General features: G+C 41.2%; 1 protein-coding gene across 4 annotated transcripts in view; it reads right to left on the minus strand.

The window, feature by feature from the left end:
• The window catches only part of LOC148901777 (uncharacterized), a 43,441-nt gene that overhangs the window by 13,490 nt on the left and 6,052 nt on the right, over nt 1-23,899 (minus strand). For 3 of the 4 annotated variants that reach the window (XR_016114174.1, XR_016114173.1, XM_088989787.1), the window contains exon 2: nt 17,153-17,218. Coding sequence is in view for 1 of the 4 variants with exons in the window: in XM_088989787.1 (XP_088845913.1) it covers nt 17,153-17,218 (66 nt within the window). In the remaining 3 variants the exon portion in view is untranslated. Of the gene's footprint in view, nt 1-17,152; nt 17,219-18,341; nt 18,477-23,899 lie in introns of those variants that run through there. The other variant, XR_016114175.1, reaches the window with a different exon arrangement.

The raw sequence follows: 23,899 nt of genomic DNA on the forward strand, positions 1-23,899 counted from the left end.
ATCATTTTATTAATTTTGCCATGAGTTTGCTCAGCATCATCTTTGTTGCAGTGAAATGGGCTGAATTGAAAATCCAAACTGGAGCCTAATGAGGACCAAAACACATCCATGCATTTTTTTCTCTCGTTTACTCCTCTCCCCTCCCAAGAAATTAAGATTTGGCTTTGGAAAAAAATGCAATTAGTTGAGTATGTTTATTTATTTATTCGCCCGGGTGACTCTGGAGGCCCATCATCACTTTGAAGTATAGTTTCGGAATCATTTTGATTCTTCCTGTATTTTTGAACAGGATAAAGTAACTCATCTCTGAGGACAGGTAGCAGAAGCACGGGGATTTATTTATTTATTTATTTATTTATTTATTTTATAATTTGGGCTTTTTAGGATATACAAAGACATTTTTAAACCCATCTGTGCGAATGAAATATGAAACTAGTCTGCTGCACACATTCAGTAACACTTCGATGATGGCTGTTAACAAGCGAATTTCCTGTTCCTTCCCCATCTTGTTTTCACACTTTGACAAAGACAAAACAAACTTCTACAGCAGTGCGATCCTTTCTTGTCTCATTTTTTCTCTGTAGGCGTACGCAGCTTCCCATTACAGACAATTACCCCCGGTCCAGTTTGTGACCCGCTGGGGTGAGAGGAAGCCTGATGTTATTTTTTAATGTGTCTATCTAGTGGCAAACTCGTAATGGGAAATGAGAACGTGTGACGACCCGGTGACATCATCTCCTGTTTGAAGAGATTATGCCCGCGTGTTGTAATGATTCTTTCAAAGTGCGCACAATCGCCAACACTCATTTGCAATGCACAAAGTCGGGAGATAATGTGGAATTGTTTCAAAAATAAAGAAATAAATAAAAAAAGGAAACAACAAATATGGGACCCCCTCCAAGGTTTAATAGTGCGGTGCGAGTGCGTGTATGTGTGTGTGTGTGTGTGTGTGTGTGTGTGTGTGTGTGTGTGTGTGTGTGTGTGTGTGTGTGTGTGTGTGTGTGTGTGTGTGTGTGTGTGTACGTGTGTATGTGTGTGTGTGTGTTGTCTTTGAAATCATAATTAAAGTTGCATGGACCACCCCTCGGGCATTTATTCTGAGCTATTTATGCAAATGTTTCATCGACGATAACAAGTGAAGTTTTGAATTCAAATCTCAACTGAATGAAACAACTTGTCACCTGAGTGTTACGTGCCTAATTATGTCAAGTAGCAATTTAGACTGGAATGATAAGAGGGAATACCATTTTTTAACAAGGTGGGTAACGACTGTACAAACTGGTGGCTCGAGTCTATAGTTGGCATTCTTATTCGCTGCAAAATTTTCGTTTATAAAGATAACACTGATAACAATGCTGACTTCCGAATGGTTGGTACAAAATTAATGTTTGATGCTCGGTGGCACAGCAAGCAAACTGCAACATGTTGAAAGATATTTGGAATCGTTTTGTCTTTCTGAGCATTTTTTGTCAGGTTCTAACGGGATCGTGCAGGTGTGCCTCATTAAATATCCGATGACGGGCCTTTAAATGGAGCCATCCTTTTTCGGTTGTGTTTGTCGCTTTTTTTCAGTAAAACTCAAATCCAAGCAACTATATAGCAATACCTAAGTTAAAATAAAATATATTTTGCTAAGTGTAACTTTAAAAATATGTAAAAAATCGGATTTAGTTGTTTTTATTTAGTATGCATTTAATTCTGCAAATTATACGAGGAAAACGAAACTGAGTAAACGTGAGTGTTTAAATGCGTGTTTTGAAAAGCCGTACTTGAGTATTTGTCGCACGTATCATTTTACACATTGATATTATATTACTAATATTAAACATTGGACATTCGTAAGATGTTTCCTTGCACAATTGAAAGTAATTTCTTTTTTTAATTGTGTATGCGTTTTGGGCATAAATTGCACAGTTGTGATGTATTCACTTAACTCAATTTTTCTTGGAAACGAAGTCATCGAGCAGGTGACATCATATTCGGAAGGGAATTTTTAATAGGGGGGCCTAAACACCCCCAAGCATAGGTAGATTTGTTTCATTCCCGGGGATAAAAAGGCTCCGAGTCAAACGTAATTAAGTTCAGTCTTTTTTGCAACGTTTGACGCCCAAAAGGATTGTTCGTGATACATTCATAGGCCTGCAGTGAGCTCAAGTTGTTCAGCCCGCAAAGCTGAATCCGTTGCGGCGTGTACACAGCATGACGAACAAAACGCAGCGGGGGTTCATCCACCCAAAGTACATAACGCGCTGGCTCACACGGGCCATGCGCCCCACCACTACCGAATTTACATTTTCCCGAGTAACTTTGAACGCAACAATAAACTCGTACCTTTCTCAAGTTTCTGAATTGGTTAAAAAGTTTACAATCGACCCGTTTACTACGTGCTAAAACACTGTGCATTCTGGGTCATTAACTGTTGTTAGATAACGAAGAGACGAAGCGTGAACATACATTTATATGAATGAGAAGAACATATAAGTGATATGACAAGCAATAATAATAATAATAATAATAATAATAATAATAATAATAATAATAATAATAATAATAATAATAATAATAATAATAATAATAATAATAATAATAATATATGTTTACTATTGTTATTATTATTATATTACATGATTTTGCCTTCTGGGGCTGATTCTATATCAAACAGGATTTTATGACAGAGTCATAATAGATGGACAGATTATATTTATATGCACACATAAATTCTTAATTGAAATTTAAATTCAATACTGTCTTTGTTTTCCATACGCTCTATTTATTCCACATTGTTGCCTATTAAATTACGCAAGCTTCTTGTGATTGCAAAGATGTGTTTAGGCGACGGGAAACGAGAACAAATGAATGCTTATTCAATGCTTATTTGAAATAAGCTTCAGACTGACTCTCAGATCTGTAAAATCTGGAAACTAAGCAACACCCCCCCCCCCCTCCACCTTTTAATAATGACTTTCATTAAAGTCCCAGATTTGCGCTCTATTTACCTCATCCCCGTTGGAATGTGTGCTTCAGTCTTTTCATAATTGCATTTTTTTGCCTTCAGACGGGTGCTGGGGTAATTACTTTGTCGCAGGTAGGTAAATTGAAATCTAATACGTATTTAATCATCGCCAAATCTGAGTTTTCTGACGCTGCGGTGAGTTGAGCTCATCCTCAGGTATGTGTGTGCGTGCGTTTGTGCGTCTGTAGGCGTGTATGTGTGTGTTTTCGTGGGTGTGAGGGGAATCTGTCGTTGTAATCGGCATAAAACACGATTTCGATAACTTGATAAAAAGGTGTTCCTCCGCAACGTCCCAATGTAGTTACGTTTTTTTTACTGAGGGAAATGTAAAAAACACTAAAGATACTAATCGAAACGACGCTCCTGTAGCGTCTTGTAGGTTACCACACAGTGTAGATGTAACTTTGGATGGTTGTTTGTGTCTGACACTGACTAACGACCAGTTCAGCTAGGCTGATAGGGTGTAGTCTGCTTTGCGCCCAAAGCCAGCTGGGTTAGGCTCCGGCACGACCCGGTTCAGGAAAAGCGGTGTTGAAAATAGGTAGTGGATATATTACATTTAAAAAAGTTAATGAATACAAGGTTACTTATGGAGTGGCGTTGCCAGTCCCAAAAAGGTACAGTTCTGTATTCGGGAAACAAATGTTCAGAATCAGAAAACCTTTATTCGTCCCACAAAGGGGAAATTTGCAGTCCACAGCAGCAATTTGAAAGGTGATGGAGTGGGGGGGTGGTGAAAGGATCGAAAACAAGATATTCTAAGCATAGTAAAATAAAATTGTCAACTGTATACTGTAAATGTGCAAAACCGTTTCATAAAAAAACTACATAGTGCAATAATAGTACAAAGTTAATGCCGATAAAACGAATAGCAACAAGTTTCAAACTTCATCTTTAAAAACACGTAAAATATTAATTGTCATCATTTTGAACGGTTTGGAAATGGTACTTAACCATGAAATATCACAGTTTTCCCATATTAGACATGTTATCTTTACATATGTATATTTATTATTTTCCAACCATTCCTTAATTTCAATTTCTTAACACAAAAGCAACAATTTATATCGAATTAATTGTTTCGTCGTGGCCCTGAGTTTTCAGGCAATCGACACCCATTTAGCAAAATGGATTATTCCACAAGTCACGTGGTACACAGGAAGTTCCAGATAATCTGCAAAGCACAGGAATGCCGAAAGTAAGCCAATCGTTTCTTTTTCAGTGTTTTACAACTACGATATCGGAGAGTTAAAATGTCAACCAATTCCTGTTTTTGGTTGTTGTTGGTATTTTCTATGCAGTTGCTCAAACGTGCGTCGTGTCAAAATGCTATTAACATAAACACCACACGGCGATATTTTATGGACGGTCAACCACCTTGCTGTTGCAGTTTAACATAACAGATTGACGTGTCCGCAGATTTTTTTTGTAACCTATCTTCATGATTGTCAGTATTTTTTTCTATACTCGTTGTTTCCCACGCATTCGCATTGTCCTCCCTGGTGTTTTTGGCGTATCAGGACAGTCTAATGACTTTCAATTAGTCGCTGGTATATGCTTGGCCTGAGTCGGAATAGAGCAGGCCCTTTGCTAAAACTCCCTGTTTCTTTCAGTTATGATACTCAATCGACAAGTCTCTCTCTCTCTCTCTCTCTCTCTCTCTCTCTCTCTCTCTCTCTCTCTCTCTCTCTCTCTCTCTCTCTCTCTCTCTCTCTCTCTCTCTCTGTCTCTCTCTCTCTCTCTCTCTCTCTCTCTCTCTCTCTCTCTCTCTCTCTCTCTCTCTCTCTCTCTCTCTCTCTCTCTCTCTCTCTCTCTCTCTCTCTCTCTCTCTCTCTCTCTCTCTCTCTCTCTCTCTCTCTCTCTCTCTCTCTCTCTCTCTCTCTCTCTCTCTCTCTCTCTCTCTCTCTCGCGCGCGTGCACGACTTTATTAAATCTGCATGAACATCACTAATGATGCCCGGTCATTAATTACCTCCACTAAGGTATATTTATTTGTCATTTACATATAATTTGATCAAACATTTTTACTTTTCAAATATGTTATTGATGACTTCAAATATTTAGAGTTAAGGCGATCCTTATTGGTAGTGTAAGAGTGATGGTCATTTTAAAATGCATTTCTTCCATAACAGTGAAGAGATAAACAACTTCAGGAAATGGTTGCTCACTTTTCATGTGTTGACTACTAGTCCTCATTAACGCCCATTTACACTCTTGTCTTTATATCGTTAATTTGAAGTCATGCTCATATGCTCTCAATTTCATCCACACAAACAATTTCAATAGCATCTCCTGCACAGGTTCAGTTGGGGTAGTTGAGGCACTGCTGAAGGCCATCCCAGCTGATTTGAAGTAGGTGGCCAATACCCCAAACTCATCACATGTCAGTCGCAAGGCACATAGAAACATAGACCGTTCACACCTTTCTTTTATTATTATTAAATCTTGACAATGTTTCACCTGTCCGGCCTTGAGGGAAAGCTTCATTCCACCATTAAAAAAAATCTAGTTCAGCATCATGTTCTATTACTCCACAAAAAAACTCACGTTCTCAGTTTTTCTTGTCACGTCGCTGCGTGAATTCGTTGGCCTTGCCTCTTTCAAAAAAGTGCAGTCACGAGGAATGAAAGGCAAGTGTGCATGAGGCGGCTCTGGCAGCTCCTATTCAGTCTTTTTTTTGCTGGTATGCTGTGGGTGGGTGACAGGCAAGAGCGGAGGCAGGTAGCATGCTAAAAATCACTTCACTGGGGACCTCATATCAAAGCGGAAGCAAACATCATTTTGATTGAACTTTCAAGATAGGAATAAAAATATGCTGTGACATCAGAGCAGCTAAAATGTGACTGTCATGTTTTTCAAACTTGGCTGTACAAGTGACTAGAAAGAACTATTGGGTGGTGTATGTGCGTGTATACACACAGACACACACACACACACACGCATACACGCACGCATTCGACAAGGAGCTGTCTTTGTCTTATGCGAGCCTCAAAGTCCGATTAGATTGAGAGACACGCGTGAGGAGTTTGTCAAAAATAAGATGATCGACAGCACTTTGTGGTGCTGCATGGGGACTTCTCAGGAGCACTGTCACTGTCAGAAAATCTGATGCAGACCTGCCACTTGACGGGGAGGTGACACAGGACTGAAAGTGATCAATTCTCAAGCTGACAACGAGGTTCTGATGCGGCGGTGGTGGAACTGCATTATTTTTGCGATGGAATAAAACAACTAAGTTAACGTTACTTGTATTTGTGGTGTAATTTGCATGACAAGACATGACAAGAATTTCGTACAAGCAGCTGTGCAGCAAACTGCACATAAAAATCACAGTGATGATTTGGATCCGGATCTTTCGAGTCCATAGAAATAAGGTTTTAAACTATAAACACAATACTTTTCGTTTGTATCCCATGAGGATTTTTTTCTATGAATACAAAAAGGCAATTCGTCTCAAATATTGTTCTCAAACCTCTTAAAATCTTTATCAGTGAGCACTTGTCTTTTGCCAAGATAGCCCATCCACCTCACAGGTGTGGCATATCAAGATGCTAATAAGACAGTGTGCTTAGTGCACCGGTGTACTGGATCCGCAGTACACAAACAAGAAAATCCATCTATTTTTGGTCCGATTTTGCCTTGCCCTGACCAAGAATGTCAAATGTAGAACTATTTCAAGTCTTGTGAGATTGTCCGGTCAGATCATCATTTGGTTCGTGGTGTGTTATGAGTGAATTTCTCCCTATCGGGTCTCAAGTGGTCACACATTCTTAAATAAATATCCGTATCATATAATCAAATATGTTTAAACAGATGGATAGACAGACACATAGAAATCACACACAATATGGCTAAAGGTCTGTGGAGGCTCTCAGTCGTATAGGAGTGGTCCATCGAGGGAAGGTTTCTTCAGCCGTCATCTGTACTTTGAAAGTGTCGGATGTTTCCGAAGAGCTTGGTCAGCGAACTAAAGTTGTGCTAGTAAGACTGGCCTTATATCCCTAATGGACAGAGGTGGCCTTTCCAGAACTCTGCTCTGATAGGTCTGTGCTCTAAGATTGGGGGAGCAGTGGACCACTTCCTGAAGTCAATCTGATTACCTCTATTGTTCTATAGAACAACAAACCTCTATTGGAATTAGAACAATATCAGGTATCAGGGGCCAGGGTAACCAGCACAACTTTAGTTCGCCGACGAAGCTCTTTAGATGAGGAGCGAAACGTCCGACAGCTTCAAATAAGTACAGATGACGGCTGAAGAAACCTGTTCTTCAATATGGCTAAAGCAGGATCCATTCTCGTACACTCAAACACGTTAGCATTGCATCTAGTTTGAACATTTGAATCATTCAAGCTATGAAGCTTGAATGATTATTGTATTACACACCAGTTAAATAAGAACAGGTGCACCTTCAATGGATAGGCGTGTCCATTCCACATTTCCATCTTCAATTAGAATAGCGGCACCGCAAAAGAGCCATGACCCCTTGTGATAATCAGTGTTGGAAATCCTTTTGAGCTCTTGTATGCTCAATAAAAATGATCAATATTCACTGCTACTGTATTGGTAATTTGTATCAGAAGAGATTGGGAGTAATACATCGATACTTGGATATTTTTCAACAGCACGAGTTTGGCCATATGTTGCCGTGTTGTCCAACATACATTCCACGTGTGTTTTCCGTTTGTAATGCGAAATCTGACACTCTCCGTACTTTTCCTCTTCAAAGTTGCCTCCTGTTGTGCATTGTGATCACAATAGTGTCAATCTTGTACCTTCAAAGCGTCACCCCTGTTTGCAGCTCTGAGTCGCTGCCTCGCCCGCTTGCAGCTTTCATGGCAGCTCTCAAAACAGTTGGATGGATTGTGACAAAATAAAATAAATAAACAAACAAACTAACAAACATAAACACAAATCAATGAATAAATAAATAAATAAATAAATAAATAAATACATCTAAGGAAGATGAATTATGTGTACAGATTTTTTTCGGGTTGTGATGTCTGAAACTTAATCTGGCTACAAAGTACACGTTTAAGATGTTGTCCCCACAGTTTCTTCACTTCAGCATAACCACATCAAAACACAACCAAAAATTAATTCCATTTGCGTTCAGTAAATGCCTACTTAAAAATGCCCAAACACAAGGTGGTCCATAAAAGCCTACCAGGGGAAATAGCAATTTATAATGCCACACAACAAGATTTAATGTGAAAATATATTTAAACAAAAACATATTGAGGCAAACAAACAAAACCGCAGAAGAGACCAAAATAAAGCACACACACACACATAAACAATTATTAAGGTGACCTCTCAGTGAGGCTGAATGCCTACTCTAATCTAAACATTTGTCGTATTTCCATCGGCCCATTAACAGCCTCTTTTTTCTTTGTCAAAAAATCTCATACATAGAATAGAAAAGGTGTACGCAGCCCTGTTAGCTCAAGTTTTATTAGCAGTCACAATATATCTGAAACACATCCTGCAAAATGCGACATGGTCTAAAGTAATCCAAAAGTTAAATACAGGTACTTTGTACAGATTACCAGGTCAAATTTGCAGTCATTGTTACCGAACAACTGCAAGAAAACAGAAAAAATGTCAGGAAAAGCCAACTAGTCAAATGTTATTTGGTGTTAATCGGAGGCTCTTTAAACGGTACCAGGTGGGTTCTCACAAGGTGGCTAGAATTTAATAACATTCAAAACCACCACCAATGTCAACAAAAAAACCTTCAGCGAGCAGTAAAATATCAAAAATATATTACTAGGACTAAAAAGAAAATATTTGGAGTCCATCGGAGGCAGTTGAAATGGTCTTGGCCTCTTGGGTGTCAAGTCCTGTTTAAGTCAAAGGGCCCTATTTACATTACGAGGGCAAATCTTGCACAAAGCGCAGTCTAACTTTGCACATTTGTGGAGTTTTCTTTCTTTGATTTGCACATGTTAAATTGAGATTAACAGGGAGTTTGCGCCATTTGCACCATGGGATGCCATGTGTCTTTTCCCGGCCAATCCTGTGGCATTACTCATTTGCATTAACATCAGAAAGGTCTTTGCACAGTAGTGAACCATGCTTAATAATGCTGAAATGGACTCACTGGAGTCTTTGCATGACATTGTCAGGTAACCAAAGTCACAAACACACTGAACTAGACAATTGTTCCAACACAAAAATGGCGATGTGCCTATATTTACGCCGATTCACATTCGCTGGAGTTACAGTGACTATTTTCAGTGTTTGTGCCCAGCCAGTACGAAACTATTCAACGAATGAGCATGAATGACAAGGTATTGTGGGGAAAGTGGAAATGACTTATATCCATCCAGTTTCCGTACCGCTTATTCCTCATTAGGGTCGTGGGGGGTGCTGGAGCCTATCCCGGCCATCTTCAGGCACCAGGCGGGGGACACCCTGAATTGGTTGCCAGCCAATCGCAGGGCACACAAAGACATACAACAGTCACTCTCATACTTTTGGACAAATTTGGAGTGTTCAATCTGCCTTCCATGCATGTTTTTGGATTGTGGGAGGAAACCGGAGGTCCCGGAGAAAACCCACACGGGCCCGGGGAGAACATGCAAACTCCACACAGGGGAGGTCGAAGCGGGACGGTGACCTCTGCACTGTGAAGCCGGCGTACTAACCACTCGACTACCGGGCCGCCCCAATGGTTTATATGCTGGAGAGACTCGTCCTCGCCCACCTGCGACCGCTGGCAAGCTCATCGCTGGACCCGCTGCAGTTTGCCTACCAGCCCAGCATCGGTGTGGAGGATGCCATCATCTACCTCCTCCATACGGCGTTGCTGCACCTGGAGAATGCTGGGAGCACGGTGAGGATCACATTCTTCGATTTCTCCAGTGCCTTCAACACCATCCAGCCCAGTCTACTGGGGGACAAGCTGCAGCATGCCGGAGTCGACCATCACCTCACATCCTGGATTACAGACTACCTCACAAACAGGCCACAGTACGTGAGGGTAAAGAACTGTGAGTCGGACAGGCTTCTCTGCAGCACCGGAGCGCCGCAGGGAACAGTCCTGGCTCCATTCCTCTTCACCCTCTACACCTCGGACTTCAACTACAACACCCCAACCTGCCACCTTCAGAAGTTCTCTGACGACTCAGCTATTGTCGGCCTCATTACAGAGGGAGACGATAGGGAGTACAGGGGACTGACAAAGGACTTTGTGGACTGGTGCCAGCAGAATCACCTCCAGATCAACACTGGCAAAACCAAGGAGCTGGTGGTGGATTTCTGCAGGAAACAATCGTCACCTGCACCATTGAACATCCTGGGTTCGGACATTGAGAGGGTGACCTCCTACAAGTACCTGGGTGTTACTCTCAACAATAAACTGGACTGGACAACAAACACGGATGCCCTAATCAAAAAGGGACAGAGTCGCCTCTTCCTCCTCAGGAAACTGAGGTCTTTTGGAGTTCAGGGGTCACTCCTAAAGACTTTCTATGACTCTGTGGTGGCATCAGCCATCCACTATGGCATTGTCTGCTGGTCAGGCAGCATCACCACCCGGGACAGAAAAAGACTGGAGCGCTTTGTCAAGCGGGCCAGTTCTGTCGTGGGCTGCTCGCTGGACTCTCTTGAGGAGGTGGGCAACAGACGGACGCTAGCTAAACTAAAAGCTATGACGGACAGCCCCTCCCACCCCCTCCTGCCCATCCTGACAGCTCTGGGTAGCTCCTTTAGCCAGAGACTATTACACCCGCGCTGCAAGAAGGAGAGGTACCGCCGCTCGTTCCTACCGACTGCTGTCAGGCTTCACAATTCCCAATGATCACATGTGGAAAAACAAAAAACAAAAAACAAAAAAAAACTGGACACTTGTAAATATGGGTTGTTGCAATATATCTAAATGCATCTCTTGATTCTGCACTATGTACAGTCTTGTTTATAGAACGGTTTTTGCACATCTACATTTGCACAGTATACAGTTGACATTTTTATTTTGTTATGCTTAGAATATCTTGTTTTCTATCCTTTCACTCCCACCCCAACCCCATCCCTCTTCAATTGCTGCTGTGGACTGCAAATTTCCCCATTGCGGGACGAATAAAGGTATTCTGATTCTGATTCTGATACATTATTTTAATCTATAATGGTGTCAAATAATTTTTGGTTGTAGTATTTTGATTTTTGTGTCGAAAGTTCAGTATATGTAGAGTCGGTAGCAGAGATGAAGGTGTTGAGGTTTTCTTTGGGAATGACCAGGTTGTATAGGATCAGGAATGAGTGTATCAGAGGGACAACAACTCATATTAGAGGCTTTGGAGAGAAAGTCAGAGAGGCCAGACCGAGAGATGGTGATGAGTGAATATATTGGGAGAAGGATGCTGAGCCTTGAACTGCCAGGCAGGAGACCGAGAAGAAGACCAAAGAGGAGGTTTATGGATGTTGTAAAAGAGGACATGAAGTTAGCTGGTGTGCGAGAAGAGGATGCAAAAAATATGGCTACATGGAGAACACTGATTTGTTGTGGCGACCCCCGAAGTGAAAAGACGAAAGGAAAAGAAGTGTTCAAAGTTCAGTATAAATTAAGACATTTAGGATGACCATGTGTTATCAAAGGCCCACAATATTGCTGTTAAATGACTTTGATATACTTATTTATAATTTTTTTCACTTTGTTTATCCCAGTGAATTCTGGAGTTGTTTTGGTAAAAGTAACAACACTTTAACACATGTAAAATGCAGTTCATAATTATTTTGAGCAGAGGCTCCAAACTTAGTTCCAGTAGGGCCTTTTTAGCGATCCAATAGTAATATAGACTGGATGGGGACTCTCAACGATCAAACTTGTGACACCCTTGATCTAAAACATACCCATAGTTGTGAGACCTGCTGTGGCTCAGTATTATGTCACATATAAGGCACACCTGCTTGTAAGGCGCAGGGTCATCTTTTGAAGAAAATTAAAGCTTTTTTTGGTGCGCCTTATACATCGGAAAATGCGATATTTAAGTACTTTCAATTGATCATAATTAACTTTTCTTTTGAGTCAAATCTTGATCCACAAAATAGAAAACTAGTCAATAGTTCTTTCTTTGCTTCTTTTATTTACATATGTCTTTTTTTAGTTTAAATTCATGCAGTTCATTTTCTCGTTCAAGTTATTTATTGAACTTGAACTGCTGGACTTTCAAACAAAAAAGAGAGAACAATTGGGGCGTTCCCAAATTTAGCAAACTATTGATTGAGAAAACTCCGAAGTCAACTCTAGTGCTCCTCAATATAGTGACCGATTTCTGCAACTAAATAAACAACATCTAAGAGGAACGTGACAAAGAGGAATATTATAAGAATTCAAATTGTCACCCTTAGTTGGATCTATTCCAAAATAGATACCCGAAAAATATTACATGTGGACAGTGGGTCAAAACGCAAAAGAAAAACGTGTTTTCCCAAATTACATAACACTTTTCTCTTTTGCGGTATCACCGTGTAATAATATAAACAAAGTAGAGATCTGCTGTCCGGCCCATCAAATACTTTTTGTCAAAAGTAAATCTATTTTTTTTTTAAAGTGATCTATTTTTCCTTCCATCAGTTTGAGAAATGTTGTCCCAGGCCATCGGCTGGTTCCTGTTTTGTCTCCTGCAAATGGTGGGCGATTAGAGCTGTGTCTGCGGAGGTGCCGGAAAAAGAAAAGCTCGGCGTGGTCCTTAACAAAGCGTCGTTTGAAGCCGTGCCAAGTGATTGGAAATAATCGAGTGACAATAATCAGATGAAAAGAGAGCCAATCTCAATAAAGTTTGTCATTCAACCATTCAAGGCTCAATCATATCAGAGGTGTTTTGCATAACTAAGAGACCCTGCTTTTAATCCTCAAAGGGTACGGGGGCGACTTGGCTTTGCACTGTAGTCATTCAAGGTCACAACCCGGTAGGAAATATGGGCTGCCATAGCAACACAAAGATGGCCTCTGAAGGCTTAACATAATTCTGCCCTAATAGAAAAATAACAGCGGCAAATCCCGTCCTTAGTGTGCGCGCTTCTTTGACCAGGGCCGACTCCCACCTGTGAAGCGCCTCGTCACCAAACCCAGTCGCTAAGGCTGCGTAGAGATGAAAAAGAGCCCACCTCTGGATGGGGATGGGCGCCCTAAGCCGCCGCCAAATTCTTTCCCCTCTCTGAAGCCGGAATCAGCCCCGCCGAGCGGTGAGCTTTGGCTTTTTTTGAAGGCGGACAACATGAGCTGCCAAATGAATCGTGCTCTCTATATGGCTCTCCACTTTGAAGTGCTTGAGCCACGCTCTGAGAAGAAGAACTTTGGTGGAGGAAATTGGCTACTGTGGGATAAGATCTCAGCGCGGTTCCTCTCTTTTTTATGGGTGCGTTTTTGTGAAGATGAGTGCCGCGTCACAGTGGGAGCCCACGTGGCTCTAAACCTGCCTGGTAACCGTACCGTACCCTTCCCTTTTTGATTGCGGCTAATCCCCCCCACGCAGACTCCCGCATTGTTGCCAGGGACCACGGCGACCGGTGAATCCTTGTCTCCTTGTCGCTACGAGTTGCATCCCGAGTGATGAGAATACATTATCCCATCTTTGGAATGGGAGTCGTGTAAGCATGCCGGCTGCTTGTTGCTATCAGCAAGGAGCCACCACGGCGGCCATGTTGGTGGTATCTGGCTGCAATCAAAGGCCGGGAGGAATCATGACGGCGGCTCTGGAAATCCAATCAATGCTGCGTGGCGATACTGTAAGGTATATTGTTGACGTTTATCACATGGAAAAGGATAAAAAGGATTTTACTGCGATGCGTTGCTGAGTGGCTGACTCAGCCGTTTTTGCCGAGGATTTCCGTTTATTCACAAAAGACCGAGACCGCCGCAGGCTATCTTAGGGAATGGGCTTGTCGTTTGGTGCAATGTGGGGATCCACAACAATCAAAGAATGCAAGTTAACTTGAGCTCCTTTAACTCAAATGGGCTAAACAACCTAAAACGAACCTATCAATCAAATCCACGCATCGACACGATAACTAACTTCAAGGTACAGAACATTGTTCATGTTTGTTTACCTCGCAATGCTAATAGGGATATCGTAGTATTCAATGAACAGTACTTCGATATTGATCTATGGAGGTCTGTTTTGTAGCCATTTTAGCAATGCAATGTTTGCGCTGTTAGAACCAAACAATAACAAATCATTCCTGTACTACTGCGCATGTGTATACCAAGTGTGATGTTGCCATTTCTGAGCTGAGCAGAAGGAGTCACTGTAAATTGTGGTTTTGCAGTAAGCTTGTTTCCGTTATAATGAACCTTATTGTTAGGCAATGGTGAAGAAAAGGATTTTGTATTATGCAACAGGGAAGGTTTTGTTGTGGGGGAAGCAGAAAAGAGGAAATGGCTCACACCTGTGGGTATTTCACACATGTAGGTTTCATTATAGAGGAGCTTCACCGTATAAAATAATGAGCCATTGTGCTGAATAGCTAGTTTGGGGAATCTACGCACACAACGAAAGTTGTAATTTGCCATTGCTATTGTGATATAAAACTTAACTCATTGACTGCCAGACGATGTGCAAAAATGTGTCCACTACAGTGCCAGGGTTTTTGTCATTTTTTCTCAAATTGCAGTACCCGCAGAATATTGGCTTTTAGGACTACAGAAACATTCAATTCAGCTTAAGAAACCTCAGACTTTCATCTTTCGCCAGAAAAAAAGAGTTAATTCCGAAATTGTATGGGTTTGGAGTTATCTGAGGTTAAAATGGGGACATCTGTACACAACACAATACAATACAAACATATTGATTTATGTAGCGCTTTAACAATAGCTGAAGGTGTAACGGAGCGCTAAGATGGACAAAAGGCAAATGCTGCCCCCTCGTAGAAGGGGAAAACATTGCCTGAGGTCTGATCAGCGCTTTATCACCACCCCCCGCAAGAAAAACAAGCTCGAACAAATTTGGGATTGGCGCTCTACGTCACATTTTTCATGTCCCGAATAAATTCCGGAATGGCAGCGAATGAGTTAAAATGACATAGGCGCATATGCTATTAAGCTGAAGATGTTGTGTGGATTGCTGAAAAATGGATAGTGGTTCACACATGGGCTGCGGGCTGGACTTTGAAGAACTTGCTGTAAGCGGTATTCATTTGACAACATAATTATTATCGAGCTTTGAGCTGGTGTAGAGGAGCACCACCAATACAGCAACCATAAAAATCAGAAACAGCTCCCTCGATTAGCGTCAACTATGACCAAAATGGGAAACACTCGTTAAAACAATACAAACTCATCTACATTTTCTTTGCTCATCAAACAGACGCGATGGTGTAAATGGTTAATTTCACAAATGAGATGTACCAGTGGACGGAATGATGTTGCATGTGACTGTGGGTGTCAAGTAACATTTGTCTGTTATCGACAGCTGTGCAGATACTTGATATGATGATTTTGCCACATTATGTTTATCTTAACATTTTGAATCAGTCACTGATCACACTGATGTTTTCTCACTTGATTTTTTTTTTCATGTTATGGTACTTAGACTTCCTTAGCTTTGTTATCTTACCAACTTATCTTACAGCTGAAAGGCAAATACAAAAAATGTCACATTGGCAATCTTTCTTTCCGCATTATAGAAATATCAGAGCGATATATAAAATCACTTTGTCTTTGTCCTTCACACTTCAGAATTCCGCTTTTGGCCATGAATCTTTGGGTTTTTGTCTGCATTATGGAACGATTCTCAGCGTGTCTTCCCATTAGGGGGACGGTGACTTTTATAGTGGCGTCAAGTTGGATCCTCCGATGTCCGAGCCAAGTAATTAAATCAACAGCGTTAAGAACGACAGTCCAACGAGAAGCCGAACTCTCGTCCCCGGAGGCCACCGTGCCGAGTGTCCGTGTGTAAGCCTCCTTTGTCCGTCTTACGGCTGGCACCTTTCTACATCAAAGCAGGGTCAGGCACATGTCTAAAAGATTCACATCTCCATGAAAGAATGCCCTCCGCTCAGATATGGACACCTCTGGCCTCATTTACCGCAGTCGGTCCCCTTCCTGTCTCGGGGGCTGGATCCAAGTATAGAGCGACGACGTGACGAGATCACACAGAGAGGTGCGGGGACTTGAAGGCAAAGAGTTACTGCGCATCTTACCAGGAGTCTCAAAAGGCTTCTATTAAAACACGCTCAATATGCCGGTCAGGGCTTTCAAAGTGCTGTGCAGCCTCTAGCCCCGGCAAACTCAAAGGGCAACGGTGCACGTTGAGTATATGGGAGAATCAGGCTCCCATTAATTTAATGAGTCCAGGGTATTAGTATTCTCTAGCCAGCTGTGAAGTCTCCCTTTTAAGGAGTTCTAAGTCGAGATCCACCATCTTGGCGGGGACAAAGGAGGAGAGCAGAGGACTCGTTCAACTAATCTGAGATCAATTTCTTGTCGCTACCCCTCTGTGGGTGATTTCCAGTGGTTACTTAACGCATCTTTGTGAAGAAAGAACTCATCAACGGTAAACACTCAATAGAGGCCCCAAATGGCGTGCCTTGAGAGGTCGAGTGTCACGTCGGAAATTATCCAGTCTCGTTTGATAGTTCCAAACATTTAGTTCCAGTATATAATAATTTCTTTCGAATGACAGGAAGAGGGGTGTTCTACAAAAGTACATGCAGAATTACGAATATTCATCCAATTATATAGAACCGACCAGGATCGTACTTTTATTCCACGCAGTATGATTGAAATGCTCCATATGTAATTACAATCACATCATTTTTCACTGCTCACCAATAATCACAATGTCTTCCCAAGTTGCCCAAAAAAAGTACTTCTGTTAAAGTACAGATCAAGAAAGATCCCAAAACAGTCCCAACCTGAAAGAGATTATAGAGCCCCAGTTTTCCGGAACATGTCAACCAGGAAGTAGCAGCTGCAGGAGCTAATTAAAGCCATGGCAACATGGTAACTTAGCCCAGTCCGGCGCCACATCAAACACCAGTCCTCATGCCAGTCCGCCATCTCATCTCCGGCCTATCCCAGCCCTCTGTGACCTGCGCTCGGGGCCCACTGGGCCCTCGGCCCTGACCTGAGAGCTGCGGAGCGGTGGGGGATCCCTGCTTGGGGTGAGGTTGAGGGAGGGGCACCTAGAGTAGACCTACCTGCCTCTGTGAATCTGCGTAGCAAACTGCGGCCATGCGTCTGACTGTGTCTGTCTGGACTCTGACCTGCACAACAAAGCAGAGGAGAGTGTCTGGGTCAGAGGTCACCGGTGTGAAGTCAGATTTGGAGAAAACACACGTAAAAAGTGCGTTGGCGCAATGTGATCAGAGGAGCACATGTGGCTCAGCTGAGAGAGTATCAGATGCCTGAGATGTCTTTATAAGCTCTGTCAACATGCTAGCTCGGGTCTGGATGAATGACAAGGTGCAAAAATACTGTTGATCTGCAATGACACCTATTGGTGCCACTGGCTCGCAGTCACGTTGAGTCCAAAAATAAAAAAATGGCCTGTTGAATTTCCTCAATTTTAGTCCTAGTAGCTCCACAAAACACAATCATTTTGATCTCGGTATGTATATTGTTTGAGCTTATATGTATACTCTTTCTCTTGATGAAATATAATGGATTGACCCTTTCAGGCACCCTGTAACACAACATGTAACATCCATTGTAATAACCATTGTACCAGAAAGGATTAAATTAAACAAAATCCTTTTTCAGCTTGCTAGATGCTACATGCATCAATCCAGTGCAAAACTTTGTACGTCAATGAGTTGGCAGGCAACTGAAAGGTTCAAGGAGGATGTTGTAAGGCAGGGGTTGGGAACCTTTTTGACGAAGAGAGCCATAAAAGTAAAATATTTCGAAATGTTTTTCAGTGAGAGCCACAATACGTGCGCACGCACGCACGCACACACGCACACAGACGCGCGTGCGTCCACTTTTCAACAAAATGTCAGAATTTAATATTGAAAATAACTTTGTGATAGTACTCAACGTTAACACGAATGGTTTTCCGTTCCTCATGATTGGTAAAAAATTAGCGGAACGATCGGAATGAAAGTCAACTTGCCGGCTCCATACGCGAAGTTACTGCTAGCTAGCCTGCACACGGCTCATTAGCTTCCACACTTACTATGCAACATACTTCTCACAGAAGTATATTGATGCTAACGTTAACATGGGGCTTGTTAAAATGTCACTGACATTCGACTGTTTCATCGATGGTATTGTTTCTTTGCAAATTAGAATCAGAACATTTTCTCTCCACAAAGGCCAATCCTCGGTGTATTCAAGCTGAAGTGTACTTTGTTTTTACTTCTCGGGGTCATTTAAAGGAGCGCTTACCTGCTTCGACTGACGGCCAGTATCACTCAATCAAAATTGTGCTTTCCGCCAACCTCGGTCGGTGTCATCCAATCAAAATTGCTCTTTCCGCCAACCACAGCCCCAACAGAAAATGAACAGAAAAAAGCGAGAATATCTATTTAGATTTATCGGCGAGCCATATGCAATCATCAAAAGAGCCATATATGGCTCGTGAGCCATAGGTTCCCGACCCCTGTTGTAAGGTAACAACGTGGCAGCCCTGAGTTGACTACTCAATGAGTCAACGAGACTACATTGAAAAACGGTTTTGTTGTATTGATTTTATTTTGGTAGTGGTGTACGTCCCATTTAGCACTCAAAATTTGACTAATCAGACTTACCACCCGCCCATCTACTGCATTCGGCAGACTATAATGCTCTGTGTCTCCTGAAGAAAGGACCAAAAAGGACAAAACCTTCTTATTGGGTTTGCACGGATACAAAATTTCGCACGTTGTAGGTGAGGATAGCTCTTGGCTAGCCTTAGCTCTTATCACCGCTCATCTTCCAACACATTATGTAATTTGTAAAATTATATACATTATGTACATTTACATTATGTAAAAAGTCAGCCGGCCAGTTGTATTGGTAATAATTTGTTTTTTATGTTTTCCTGTTGGTCTGTCCAATAATGTTTTGACCTGTAGAACAAAACACAAGGTTGGGGACTGCTGCAATACTGCCCTGCAGAAATGAATTAATCAAACAGGTCCTCGATTAATCATGTGTAAGATAACTTTCATCGCATAATAGTCAACAACAACATAAAGAAATGTTTTGTCACTTAACCATATCCCCTTTATGCTTCTGATTTGGTTGCACAGATCACAAACATGAAATGCGCTAAATGATTGATATTTTAAGTATATTTCCAATTTGATTAATCTGAAAAAATGTACTTGTTCTAGGGTTTTAGACAACAAGAAAAAAAAAAACATTTTCCCAATATTTTGCTCACCTTACTTCGTTCAAACAAAGGTTCAAAACATAAGAAAACACTTGTCAATCGGATCATTCGACACTGCCCCTGAATAATCTCAGTAGAACAATTCCCATTCACTGTGTTTCTCGATATCAAGTAAATACTAAATACTTGTTGGAGCTCTTTAGGTCCATGGTTCAACAAGTGCAGTCAACACCAATGCAAATGTATAAGGAACGTGGCAGAAGGGTGTGGGTGTTGTTCATGTGAAATGGCTGCCGTTATGTCACACTTTTATCGTTTATAAGTAGGATGGAATCGATGGCCACTCTCCTACAGAGCCACACTCAATTATGTGTCAAAAGTCTCCCAACCTGCTCCATTTGGCCATATAATAAGACTTAAACTTGATTCACAAAGTTCCACATGGTTATATTGACAAACATATATCAGAAGAAAAGTCCTACTTGGAAAGACTGTCCAAAAAAATATGTGATTTTAGTAGCTTTTCAAAAATGTTTCTTGAAAAGCACCTTCTCAATTTTTTTCATCCTTGTTTGAAATATAACCAGGACGGTAAAGTGACACCAGATCCACCAAGTATGATGAAAGCTGACAACTGAAGTCTGCTAAAGTTTTGTATTGAATTCTAAAATGAAAAGGGGAGGCTTCTTCAACGATAGTAGAATGGCAGTGATGTAGTTCTCAAACATCAAGCGCCAACTCCCCAAAATAAATCAGGACTGAAATTAAAATACAGTTGCTAAGAAGGCACATGGGATCATCAAAAAAGCCATTGCTTTAATTCCTAAAGTATATATTTCATACTGTTGTCAACAACAGTTTCAATATCGACACTGCGAAAATATATAGGAATATTAAAAAACGTTATGTACACTTAAAGACTCTGAAAATTAGAGAATTGTTTCAGCGGTGCAAGCTTTAGAGTGCCCCATTGTCGGCTGCGAGTGAATGCATGCTTGTTATTCAGAGCATAAACATGGGGGAAAAACATCGAACCTGGCAGTCAGCCTCTGGACAAAGGCTTAGCATGGCTGTGGCTACTTGAGACTGTCTCGTTGTCTTGGTATACGTCCCAAAACAACCTGATATGTTCATCCATCCATTATCCATACCATTTCTTCCTCAGTCGGGTCGTGGGGGTTGCTGGAGCCTATTGCAGCCGTATTCGGGCAATAAGCGGGGGACACCCTAAACTGGTTACCTAATATATTTTCCATGTAAATTGATATATTTTCAAAGCTCAAGGTGAAGGCAGATGAAAAATACTTTCTAAAGCACTATTGCGTCAATTTTCTTAGCAATGGTATTTGATTGACAGGTGAGTAGTGGGTGGTGTCAACACAAGACGCAGTTATGCCTACTTGAGAGAGGACAGAATAATTTGTTTTTGAAGCCTCATTTTATGTTCTTTTTTTAATAATTTCAATTTGGCAGGGTTGTTGATACTCTTGGATTGGATTGGATTTACCTTTATTCGTCTCGCAGTGGAGATTTCATTTTTTTCTGTGGTATGGCAAATTACAAGGCATTTTACCTTAATAGGGACTTTGAGCATACAGACGTACGTATTCTTACCTCGAAAAACAAAAGAACAAAAACATTCAAATGAGTGTCCCCCCCCTCCCTGCCACAACAAAACAAAAACAACAAAACAACAGCAACACCAAAACATTTTTTTAAGAATATTGAATAAATATTCCACAAACAGTTAAGTCTGCAGTCACCAAGTCGCAGGTATGTAGGGGTTCATTGTGCCAGTTTTTATTTTTATTTTTTTTATCTGTAATCATAACAATGGCCATCAGAATATTTTAATCATACCTGACTTTTTGTCCTTTCGCATATTTTTGACATTGTTATTTATTTATTTATTGAGTGGGTTTGACCAGTAAAAACTTGCTGAATTAACTTCCCCCCAAAAATAAACTTGTTGCTTAACATAACCCTTTATTCATAAATAGTAATGTAATTACTACATTACATATTACATATATTCGGACGGTGTAATCCGCCACTCATGCACCGATACCGTGTGTCAATAAACGACATGATTCAGAGCTGTTTCTAGTCTGCTTGTTACCTTTCAGTTTGATGTGTTGGGCCCTCACTTAAACCGCACATTATGTTCGTCGAGACAAAATGTTGGATTGAGCTCGTGTTGGACTGCATAGGCGTGCCTAATGTTGTGTCCAGTGGGTGTACATACGTCCTCATGTTCAAGGTGACTGACTGCGAGTGTCTCTTGTTCTTGCCGTCTCTCTTTTGCACGTTTCCCTGCCAGGCTGGTCTCTGTAGCAGTCCTCTCCCCAAACTGTGCAATCAGCAGATGTCTTTATAGTGCAGCCGACTGCCACATGCACTCCTCACATTCTCTGCCAGTTTCGTTTTGGCCATGGATAATTATTTCTCTCTCTCTCTCTCTCTCTCTCTCTCTCTCTCTCTCTCTCTCTCTCTCTCTCTCTCTCTCTCTCTCTCTCTCTCTCTCTCTCTCTCTCTCTCTCTCTCTCTCTCTCTCTCTCTCTCTCTCTTTCTATCTCTCTCTTTACCCCCAAATACTTTTCTCCCTCTTTCGATCTCAACAGCCAAGCAGACACATTAATTCGCCTCTCCTTCATGTGGGCCTCAGGTTTCCGCTTAAGTCAACGCTGGGAAGTCACACGGCTCAATCGACGCAGGTTGTTTATCCCATTGTTGTGCAGAAGGGCTGATTTAAACAAACCCAAGCAAGTCAATGAAATCTGGCGCCCTTTGTAAGAAATGAAGTCAAACCAACTGATGCTCATGCTGGGATAGCCTCTGTTATTATACAATCACAAATGGGCTGAAGAAAGACCCAACGAAGCAAAAATTGCGTTGCCACGGCTCATAAATTCATACGAATGAGCAGTACCATAACATTTGAAAAAAAAAAACGTTTTTGATGTTAAGTATTTTTTCTTCGCTACATTATTCATCAGTTACTAAGCAAGCTGCTTGTGCATGGACATAATTCTTAGTAAACATTTTCAGAGTTACGAGGCATACATGATGCAGGTTAGATTAATTTTTAGATATATATTCAAACTATATGTTGTTTCCAAGTATTCTCTATTTAAAAATGACATTTTTCGGCAACCACACGTCGATGAATATACAAAACCTCACTTCGTCACCAGAACATCGCCATCACCAAAGCACTGTAGCCCCGAAAATACCAAGTGGGTGAAAGTTTCAGCCAAACAGTTCAAAATGTCCCAAAATGGTGTTAAAGTGGGTTGAGAATCCCAGTTAGGAGCCCGCCTCTTGATCCCAAACCGCTACTTTTATCTTTCCCAGCAGGTAGTTTGTCACAGATGTGCTCTGAAACCCACATTTTTCTCCATTTCAAACATTTACACAAGTATTGCAGCTGAGTTGCTGTAGGAAGGAGAATTTGTATATTATTGGACGTTGGATGAAAAAGTACAAGTTTTTAAGTGTCTGAAAAGTTTGCTGGTCATGTTCCAATATTACTATAATCCGATGTATATCAATTACGATTATGTTGAGTAGGAACTTATGTCCGGTTTTGTTAAATGTAATATTTTTTTCATAAATCGATACTATTGCTCTGTCCCCACATGGTTCTATCTTTTTTTTAACTATTCAGCAGTCTGAAGTAGTAGAAATGTCCTTTTCTCTTTGATGATGCAACCTGAATGGCTCAATGAATGTTTTTTTTTTCTTTCCATGCAAAGTGATGCCTCTCGAGAATCTGCCTTATGAGTTTTGGAGAATAAAAAATCAAGTTAGGCGAGAGGCATATGACATCATGGGCTCCGAGAGTGCATTCCAATGACAGGTGCAGTATTGCCAATCTACCCTACACCACTTTGCCTCTGTATGTATGTAGATAAGTTTTAAAAACTTGTGCTTGAAGAATAAGACCCACTAAAAGATGTTGCGTCTGAGCATGAAAATACACTCATCATTTTTTCATCTGACAAAAAGTCAATGAAACTTACTGAATGTTAGTCACATAAGTCACATGAGCTGAATATTGACTTAAAAATGTGAATGAAGTGTGCAATTTCATATGATGGTACACATTGGAGAGTATCTGAATATTTGTAGAAAATGTACATATTTGTACACATTTTTTTTGTGCAAAATTATTCACATTTGGGAGAATTTGTGCATTAGTAGTATTGACACTGAATTACTTTGTTGTAGTCTTCATACAACATTAATTTCCAGGCATGTCTTAGTTAGAAGAAAATAATAATGCAGTTGAGGGAGTTTAATTTTCTAAATAAACATTTAAAAAGCAGTCTTCCACGGATAGTACAGTACTTCCATGCCTGATAGTTTAACATGACTTAACTTTCTGCACCACACGCCTCCCGCATGCAAGCATGTTAGCGACATGTCAGCGACATGTCAGCGACATGTCAGCGACATGTCAGCGCCATGCCAGAGATGCCTTGTCTGTCACCGTCACTGTCAGATCGGTGTAAAGGGTGGTAGACATGGGGAGGCTCGGGCTATCCTTGCAAAAAAAGAAAAAAACAGGAGCCAAATAACCACAGAGAGAGCACAGAGCCGCATAACACCCGATAAAAGTTCTCAGAAG

Source organism: Hippocampus bargibanti, linkage group LG02, assembly GCF_051943395.1.
Source record: "Hippocampus bargibanti isolate YZ-2025 linkage group LG02, ASM5194339v1, whole genome shotgun sequence".
In the NCBI taxonomy this organism is placed as follows: Eukaryota; Metazoa; Chordata; class Actinopteri; order Syngnathiformes; family Syngnathidae; genus Hippocampus; species Hippocampus bargibanti.